General features: G+C 45.7%; 1 protein-coding gene across 1 annotated transcript in view; it reads left to right on the top strand.

Moving 5' to 3' along the window:
- Positions 1–574: 574 nt before the first annotated feature.
- The window catches only part of NT5C3A (5'-nucleotidase, cytosolic IIIA), a 34,334-nt gene continuing 24,153 nt past the window's right edge, over positions 575–10,755 (top strand). The window contains exon 1 of the mRNA XM_072153257.1: positions 575–896. Within this exon, the coding sequence (XP_072009358.1) occupies positions 759–896 (138 nt within the window). The 5' untranslated portion in view covers positions 575–758. The remainder of the gene's footprint in view (positions 897–10,755) is intronic.

The following is a 10,755-nucleotide window of genomic DNA, read 5'->3' as shown; positions in this document are numbered from 1 at the left end:
TATCCCCGTGATTGGACCGAACCAAAGAATAAAGTAGATGCATCATTTGGAGCGCACAGTGAAAGTCGTACAGTTAAGAAAAAGACGTAAATGCGTTTTGTTTTTTTTACTAATTTAACCACATTTGCATTTTTTGCCCCCTTCTCAGTACACTGCAGGAAATAATAACATCACTGAGAAGTAACGTTTGTTATGCAGAAAGTAAGCACTCACACAGCCCTGTACACAGAAAAATGGGAAAGTTAGAGATGTTTGAAGATTACGTGCCTTCAATAAAACCCGCATTACATGGCATTATAACACAGCTTATGGCTGAGCCGTCACACAGGAGCACGCCCTGGATTCTCCAGTATTCCAGGAATCTGCAGGCAGAGTCATCCAATACACAGTATGACGGGTCCTGTCTCCTCACAGCTTCCTCTCCGCCATTGTTACCCTAGTAACTATTCTGGACGCTAGAGCTACAGGTTCTAAACTACACCGGCTCCCGCTGTGACATCACGCCTCTCAGCCAATAGGAAGACAGTATTAGCATGAAGTGGGAGGGGCCGAAAGTCACAGCGAGAGTCGAAACGCATGGAGAACGGAAGCGGAAGAGTAATAACTGTCACTTCTAGAAGCGTGTTAGCCGGCAGGAGAGTGCAGCGCCGCTCCATACATCATGTGTGATCCATGCGCCTAGCTCCATGTGCCCACAGTGTGCCCTATAGCAGAACTTTCTACATAGCTATAGAATACTGACCCATCACTCACTGGTCATGGACAGATCTTCTGTGGCCAAAGTGGGGGCAGTGGCCAGTGCCAGTATGTGTGCCCTAGTAGCTGGGGTGGTGCTGGCACAGTACATCTTCACAGCCAAGAAGAGAACAGGAAGGAAAACAAAAATTATAGAAATGGTGAGTACTATGGTGATCTGTCTAGGGATCTGGCTGCTACCTGTGGGCTCCATGCATTGTCTAATATCTTCAGCAGAGGATGGCACTGACCCCTGTGACCCTTTAGCACATGTTATCTCTAGTTTTAGTCTGATGGGAAATGTGTTCATGGATTGCTCGATTTGTATAGTCCATTGTTGTACAAGTGTCTACTCTAAGTCTATAGAAGGTATCTGTGGTACAGTCTATTTAAGACCATGAAACTTTGTCTCTTATAAGTACAGAGAGTGACTTCTTGTCCGCACCAGGAGATGCTGCAGGATACAGACTGAGAGTGGCTGTCACTGAAGGAGGTGCATTTATCCTCTAGTACTGTGGTTCTCAACCTTTCTAATGCTATGACCCCGCAATATAGTTCCTCATGTTGTGGTGACCCCAAACCAAGTACAAGAATGTAACTACTACAATACTGCCCCCTATGTACAGGAATATAACTACTATAATACTGCCCCCTATGTACAAGAATATAACTACTATAATACTGCCCCCTATGTACAAGAATATAACTACTATAATACTGCCCCCTATGTACAAGAATATAACTACTATAATACTGCCCCCTATGTACAAGAATATAACTACTATAATACTGCCCCCTATGTACAAGAATATAACTACTATAATACTGCCCCCTATGTACAAGAATATAACTACTATAATACTGCCCCCAATGTACAAGAATATAACTACTATAATACTGCCCCCTATGTACAAGAATATGACTACTATAATACTGCCCCCTATGTACAAGAATATAACTACGATAATACTGCCCCCTATGTACAAGAATATAACTACTATAATACTGCCCCTATGTCCTGGAATATAACTACTATAATAGTGCCCCCTATGTCCTTGAATATAACTACTATACCATTGCCCCCATATGTAAACAATGTAATTACTATAACACTGCCCCCCCCCAGGTCTTATCCTCCTCCTCACCTCACTCAGGTATCCCCCCACGTCTGCTACTCCCTCTTCACACATAACTCCCCTCAGGTATCGCCTCCCTCCTTAAACAGTATCCCACCCCCTGGTCTTGTCACCCTTTCTCTTTTCCACAACACAAAATCCTCTCCCAGATCTCCCCCCCCCCCCCCTCACAGAACAAACCCCTCCAAAATCTACCCCCCCACTACAAAGAATCCCCTACCCAGATCTTACTGCAATTAGCGTCAAAAACATGATAAAACCGTGGCTCCCATGGCTTTAGGCGACCACTGTGCTTTGGTCGTTGGACCCACACCGGGGTCACAACCCACAGGTTGAGAACCGCTTCTCTAGTAGACTACCATAGGTTGGATCTATATAATCTATTATGACAGATCCATTCAAAGCAACCACCACAGAATGTCCATATTTGGGCATGGTAAAAATCTACCCAAAACGTCTGGGATTTACTGATGGCAGATGACCTTAACTCAATGCTTGTTTCCTTATCTAAAGGATGATATATTTTTTCGGCTTGAATGTGTGTAATCCGCAAAAAACAACAAATATGTTAATGAGGTGGCGTGTCGGCTGGACCCGCCTTATAATATATTTACACCCTCTCCTCCACTGTTGCTGTCCTCCTTTGTCCCGCCCACAGAGCAGCCGGTTCTCTTCTTGCTTCCGATGCTCTGGTGTCTCTTCGGGTCCCCTTGCAATGCCGGCGGCACACAAACAATGACGTCGGAAAGTGGCTGACGCCATCGTGTGTGCCAGTCGAGCGCAAAGACCTGAAGAGGATCCGAAGCAAGGAGTTGACCTACGTGGGGTGTCAGAAACGTGAGAAAGGTAGAGGGGGCTGGCCGGCTGTACACGCTGGAGGGGGCTGGCCGGCTGTACACGCTGGAGGGGGCTGTGACCAATGCATTTTCCACCCTCAGCTTATACTCGAGTCAATAGGTTTTCCCAGTTTTTTTGTTTTAAAACTCAGCTATATACGGTAATTATTAGTATTTTATTGCATGGAATAAGTATATGATCACCTACTATCCAGCAAGGATTTTGTCTCTCTCAGAGCTATTAGGCCAGCTGCACACGTGGCGTTTTGAACCAGTTTTTTGGACCGTTTGTAAGCAGTTTGTTTTTGAAAACGCATCTGTTTTAGCCCTTGTTTTAATCCCTAGGCGCACCACGACGTTATACTACGTCCCCGGGGCTAGATGCTTAGCGCATCGGGACGTAGTATAACGTCCAGCTTCTGGGACCGGCTCACGAACGGAGTCGGTACCAGAAGCAGCGGCTGTCAGCTGTCTATCACAGCTGACACCAAGCATGACCGCGGCGTGTAAGGGTGTTCCTGCTGTGGATCGGATCCCCCGTGCCGCTTACCGGGGGATCCGATCCTCTTCTGGGCAGCTCCGAGGACTGGCATGTGCCCCGGAGCTGCCCGGTCTCCATGGCAGGGGTTTACACTGCTCTACAATAAAATAGTATTGTAGAGCAGTGTATTGAATTTAAACCAGTGATCAGAGCATCACTGGTTTAAGTTCAAGTATGTATAAGTAAAAATATGCAACACTACACATTATAATAAATAAAAAATAAATACATAAAAATATAAGCCCCTAAAATGTCACTTTCCCATAAAAAAACTTAATAAAGTATAAAAAACATAAAAATGCAAAAAAACCCTGCATATTTGGTATTGCCGCGTCCGTAACAATCTGCATAATAAAACAGAATTGTTACTGGACCCGCACGGTAAACGCCGGAGGAAAAAAACGCAAAAAACGTTCCGAAAAAAGATAATTTGTAATTATTACCCCATAAAAAATGCTCTAAAAAGTGATTTAAAAAATTTTTATGCACTCTAAAATAAGCCCACTAAAAAGAACAACTGTTTTCGCAAAAAATAAGCCCCTAACCAGATTTGTCAGCCAAAAAATAAAAAAGTTATGCATATAAAAAGATGGTGATGCTAAAATGAATAAGATTTTCTCCAAATTAGTTTTTATTCAGTAAAATTGAATAAAATACACCAAACCCCCACATATTTGGTATCCCTGCGTCCGTAACAATCTGTATAATAAAACAGAATCGTTATTAGATCCGCAGAGTGAACCCCGTAAAAAACAACCTAAAAAACTCTCTCTGAAAAAAAGATGATTTTTTATTAATGCCCTTTAAAAATGCTCTAAAAAGTGATTTTAAAAAGTTACGCAATCTAAAATAAGACCACTAAAAAGAGCTATCATTCTTGCAAAAAATAAGCCCTTAAACAGATTTGTGAGGTGAAAAATAAAAAAGTTATGCATATGAAAGACGGTGATGCTAAAATTAACAACAACTTTGCCAAATTACTTTTTATTCAGTAAAAATGGGAAAAAATAAAAAATATATATAAATGAAGTATTTTCGTAATCGTGGCGACCCATAGAATAAAAATAATATACTATTTTCATGGTATGGTTAACGGCCAAAAAAAAAAACACATAAAAATTTTCCTAAAAATTGATGATTTTAATTTCCTCCACCAACAATGAGTTAATAAAATCTCACCAATTAGCTATAGATGCCCCAAAATTATGTACCAGAAAAGTGCATCTCATGTGGCAAAAGAAATAAGTCCCTATAGGTCCTCAATAAAAAAAAGAAAAAAATTATAGCCTGTACAATGTGACATTCCCTTCTATGCCCGGCCGTCCGCCCATACAGCAGGTTACCACCACATATAGAGTATCGGTGTACTCGGGAGAAATTGGGTATCAAACTTTGTGGAGCCTTTTTTCATTTAATCCATTGTAAATGTTTAATTTTCCACCCAAAATGAGTGTATTGTGAAAAAATATTACAATTTGCAGACTGCACCTCCATTTTGTTTTAACCCCTATAAAACACGTAAAGGGTTAAAAAACTTCTTAAAAGTGGTTTTTCATACGTTGAGGGGTGTAGTTTCCATAATGAGGTAATTTATGAGTCTCGCTATTATTTAGGCCTCTCAGTCAATTAGAAGTTGAGCAGGTCCATCTAAATACGGGTTTTGGCGATTTTACAAAAAATGTGGAAAATGGCACCCAAATTCTGAGCCTCATAACATTCTAGTAAAATATGTGGAATCTTAAAAAATCATGGCAACATAAAGCAGACATTTGGGAAATGTAAGTTATGAATTTATTTGGGTGCTTTGACTATCTGCATCAAAAGTAGAGAATTTAGAACGTTGAAAATAAAGAATTTTTCCAAATTTTTGCCAAATTTAGTTTTTTTTCATAACTAAACGCAAAAGATTTCATCCAAATTTTTAAACTAATTTGAAGTACAATGTGTCACGAGAAAACAATCTCAAAATCCCCTGGATATCTCATAGCGTTCCCACGCTATAACCACTTCTAGTGACACAGGCCAGATTTGAAAAATGGGGCCGCGTCCTTTAGGCCAAAAGATGCTGAGTCCCGTAGGGGTTAATTAAGATAATTGGTAAAACCGGTCAAAAACGGATGCGGTTTTTAATGTACTGCTTAAAAACGACCCAAAAACGGGTTCAAAACGCCACGTGTGCCGCCGGCCTGAGTGTTTCTAGAAGAAGCTCATGCTACTCTGCACTCATTACTTGTAATACTTACACCTGTTTGAACTCTTTAGGGTGGTGGCAAACGTGCGGTTCGGGCTGCGTTTGCAAACGCAGACCAAACCGAACCCACCGGGGCGGGCCGCGGCCCGAAAGCATCGGCGTTTGTAACGCATGTGATCGGGAACGAGCCCCCGGTGTTTTGCATGCTGTATTGCAGTACATAGCAATTTTGATGATGATGTCTATTAGCCTGGCATCTGCAGGCTATTGAATATCATTACACATGGCAATACTACGAGTATTATACAGCTGACACCTACCGTGTATGGAGAGAGCTCAGCCCGTTTTCTTATGGCCTTGGATCTATGCCTTTCACTGTGCCCCCAAATTATATGTCTACTTTATTATTTGGGTCGGTCACGGGGATAACACATTTGATGACGTTACGGGGAACAATGATCTTCGTCAAGATGGCAGTGGCCATGCAATTGAAGAGATAACACCCGCTATCAGTGCTGGCAATATGCATCAGACTTAACGGCTATGAAGAGGGCTCAGCCAGTGAGCCGTACTATTATGGCGCACGTCGGTAAGGTGGGAGGGCCTACCAAAGTCCATGCCTCCTCTGCTGTCGAGGCACAGCTAGGTGGCTGGGGCTGTCCGTGAGGAATGTGTGGTCACATGAGATCAGCCAGGGTATTTGGGGGCAAGTGCTGAACACTAGAGTGTAGTCACAACCAGGTACTGAAGGCAGGGTTGATAAGAAAATTTGTGAAAACCAACCTAGACTCCGGCTCCGTCTTCGGCTCCCCACATGGTCCCGTCGCACAAACCATGAAGTCAGCCACTTACCGACATGATAGTTTGTAAGCAAGTAGCTTACGTCACGGTTTGTGTGACGGAACCACGCTGGGAGCCAAAGACGGAGCCGGAGCTGAAGACAGAAAAGGACCAGCAGGGGCGTCGGAAAGGTGAGTACAGAGGGGTTTTTTTTTTTTTTTTTTTAGTTTTCTTTTTTAGGCTGGACGGGGGCGCTGGCACTGGCTATATACTGGGGGCAGGTACTGGTTCTATACTGGGAGGGGGGGCAGACACTGGCTATATACTTTGGGGGGGACTGGCTATATACTGGGGGCAGGCAGTGGTCCTATACTGTGAGGGGGAGGGGTCAGGCACTGGCTATATGACCCGGGGGTCAGGCACTGGCTATATACTTGGGGGGGGGGTCAGGCACTGGCTATATACTTGGGGGGGGGCAGGCACTGGCTATATACTTGGGGGGGGGGCAGGCACTGGCTATATACTTGGGGGGGGGCAGGCACTGGCTATATACTTGGGGGGGGGCAGGCACTGGCTATATACTTGGGGGGGGGCAGGCACTGGCTATATACTTGGGGGGGGGGCAGGCACTGGCTATATACTTGGGGGGGGGCTCTGGCTATATACTTGGGGGGGGGGCAGGCTCTGGCTATATACTTGGGGGGGGGCAGGCTCTGGCTATATACTTGGGGGGGGGCAGGCTCTGGCTATATACTTGGGGGGGGGCAGGCTCTGGCTATATACTTGGGGGGGGCAGGCTCTGGCTATATACTTGGGGGGGGGGGGCAGGCACTGGCTATATACTTGGGGGGGGGCAGGCACTGGCTATATACTTGGGGGGGGCAGGCACTGGCTATATACTTGGGGGGGGCAGGCACTGGCTATATACTTGGGGGGGGGGCAGGCACTGGCTATATACTTGGGGGGGGGGCAGGCACTGGCTATATACTTGGGGGGGGCAGGCACTGGCTATATACTTGGGGGGGGGCAGGCACTGGCTATATACTTGGGGGGGGGGCAGGCACTGGCTATATACTTGGGGGGGGGGCAGGCACTGGCTATATACTTGGGGGGGGGGCAGGCACTGGCTATATACTTGGGGGGGGGGCAGGCACTGGCTATATACTTGGGGGGGCAGGCTCTGGCTATATACTTGGGGGGGGGGGCAGGCTCTGGCTATATACTTGGGGGGGGGCAGGCTCTGGCTATATACTTGGGGGGGGGGCAGGCTCTGGCTATATACTTGGGGGGGGCAGGCTCTGGCTATATACTTGGGGGGGGGGGCAGGCACTGGCTATATACTTGGGGGGGGCAGGCACTGGCTATATACTTGGGGGGGGCAGGCACTGGCTATATACTTGGGGGGGGGCAGGCACTGGCTATATACTTGGGGGGCAGGCACTGGCTATATACTTGGGGGGGGGGCAGGCACTGGCTATATACTTGGGGGGGGGCAGGCACTGGCTATATACTTGGGGGGGGGCAGGCACTGGCTATATACTTGGGGGGGGGGGGCAGGCACTGGCTATATACTTGGGGGGGGGGCAGGCACTGGCTATATACTTGGGGGGGGGGGCAGGCACTGGCTATATACTTGGGGGGGGGGGGCAGGCACTGGCTATATACTTGGGGGGGGGGGCAGGCACTGGCTATATACTTGGGGGGGCAGGCACTGGCTATATACTTGGGGGGGGGGGCAGGCACTGGCTATATACTGGGGGGGGGGCAGGCACTGGCTATATACTTGGGGGGGGGGGCAGGCACTGGCTATATACTTGGGGGGGGGCAGGCACTGGCTATATACTTGGGGGGGGCAGGCACTGGCTATATACTTGGGGGGGGCAGGCACTGGCTATATACTTGGGGGGGGCAGGCACTGGCTATGTACGGGGGACGGCTGGCTTGGGGGGGCAGGCACTGGCTATATACTTGGGGGGGGCAGGCACTGGCTATATACTTGGGGGGGGCAGGCACTGGCTATGTACGGGGGACGGCTGGCTTGGGGGGGGCAGGCACTGGCTATATACTTGGGGGGGCAGGCACTGGCTATATACTTGGGGGGGCAGGCACTGGCTATATACTTGGGGGGGCAGGCACTGGCTATATACTTGGGGGGGGCAGGCACTGGCTATATACTTGGGGGGGGCAGGCACTGGCTATATACTTTGGGGGGGGCAGGCACTGGCTATGTACGGGGGACGGCTGGCACTGGCTATGTACGGGGGGGGCAGGCACTGGCTATGTACGGGGGGGCAGGCACTGGCTATGTACTGAGAGGAGGGGCAGGCAATATACTGGTGGGAGGCTGTGACAGTGCATTTCCCACCTTCGACTTCTCAAGTCAATAGGTTTTTCCAATTTTTGTGTTAAAATTAGGGGCCTCAGCTTATACTTGGGTCGACTTATACTCAAGTATATACAGTACTCAGAAATGCTACCTTTCCGGCCTTTGTTTGTTTATGACTATCATGGTGTCAGCTTGATAGAGTACCGGATGTTGTGTTAATGATGTAGTTGAACATGTTTTTTCCCTCTATTATACATTGCATAATAGTAAAAACAAAAAAGTGTAACCGGTCCTTCTTGTAACTGTAATTAAATGTGATGTCATACTTTAATTTGTCCACATTTGTTACTGTCAGCATGAGACTGACTGACTGTTATTTTTCTATTCTTACTGTACTTCCTTTAAATGAATGAATACATGTATTATCGTGGCCTATTGCACTGCTGTAAATAAGCTGAAGTTACGATTCTGGTTGTACTTGAGCAGCAGGTCTTTCGTCTAAGTAATCGCTATGTACTAACACAGGATATTACAGTATATAAATGCCAGCTTATGAATATGAAGGAAGCATCTATGCTCCAAGCATCCGGTCTACAAGGTAAATTGGGAACTTTTATATTTGCCGTGTCTGAATTGGGAGTGCTAATCTGTCTGGTGCTGTGTGTATGTGATAAGACGCTGGTTGCACTGGCTCAGCAATATTTTGTCTAGTTCAGAGTTTGCCATCATAATAAGCTCATGAGGCAGGAAAATCTAGTTGCTGTCTTTTTACATGGGACTGTTAGACTCCTATGAAATAAATCTTAATCACTCGGGGGGGTCTGATCATTTATACAATAAACTGCAACACTGCTGTACAGTATTGTTGTCTGCCTCCAAGAGGCTCCCAGCTGTCATGGCATCCAATGGCGTCATTGGGATCACCGATCAGCCATACAAGATGGCATTGCCCACATGCAGCACTGTAAGGTGCCACAAAAGGTTTGACCATGGCACCTAACAGGTTAACTGCTGCAATCGGTGCCAGCATTTGGAGTTTGCGAGTCCTCTTAATACACAACCTCACCACTGACTGACATATATTTACGTTTGTAAGTCGTACAAGGATTAACCCCTTCAGGATGCAGCCAGTTTGTACGTTGGGGTTCGTTTTTTTTTTTTTTTTTTGTTTTGTATTCTGGCATGTGTTTATATGGTTATAACTTTTGAACATTTTAACTTGCCAAAATCATTTTGAGACCTTTTTTTATTTTAACTTCCTAGTATTTAAAACAAAATGGAGCTGAACTTTAGAACATTTATCCCTAAAAATTACACAGTATAAAAAAGAGAAACCCCATCTTAAATTTGTTTTGTAATTTCTCCCGAGTACAGAGACCCCCCACATGTGGACCTTACTTGTTTTAAGGGCACACCGTGAGGCTCAAAAGGAAAGGTGCCAGTTTTGTCCTATAGAACTTGGTGGATTTTAGTTTCCTCATTGGTGCCCTTTAGTAGGCTATACATTTTTCTATATACAGACCCAACAAAATAGGCTCACAGGAGCTTAAGACATAGAATATATGTCTCAACCACGTTAGGACACATTATCATAATCCAGTGAAACAACCAGCAATTAGCATATGCATGGTACAGGCTCATACACGTACATTGAACCACCAAAGTTCTCCCTTTTACCCCATCTACTTGGAGACCCTTTCAACTGTTCCAGTAAGTCACAGTGAACGGATGAAATATGCGCCCCTTTTCAAAACCCATCCTCTTTTTGAACAGCTTGGTCGTCAGCCTTGTGTTTTTTTATGTATTTATTTATTTTCTTTCACCACTTCCAGCCTCTCTAAATGAAATAATTTCTTCATCTGGGTGATCACCCCCCCCCCCCCCCCCCCGTCAGAGTTGAGGTAGTTTCAACCACCTCTGTAGCGCAGACACCCTAGTAGCACCCTATATACTATTGCGATTTCCCCCCCCAGTGATAGCGTTTTGGTTTTGCTATGCCCTATTGTTGAAAATGTATTCTTTTTTTTTTTAGGGGGGGAGGGGGCTGAGGAGTAGAAAAGTATCAATTCTATAATACATTTTTTACTTCTTTTTTTTTTTTGTGTTCACCGTATAGCTTAATAATCATGTTATCTTTATTCTATGGTTCAATTAGAATATGAGGGGGAAAATCTATAATTTTTGCAACTTTGGGCATTTTTATTATTTTA

Source organism: Engystomops pustulosus, chromosome 5 (genome assembly GCF_040894005.1).
Source record: "Engystomops pustulosus chromosome 5, aEngPut4.maternal, whole genome shotgun sequence".
Lineage (NCBI taxonomy): Eukaryota > Metazoa > Chordata > Amphibia > Anura > Leptodactylidae > Engystomops > Engystomops pustulosus.
The sequence above is the reverse complement of the archived record's forward strand: the minus strand, read 5'-3'. Positions and strand labels throughout refer to the sequence as shown.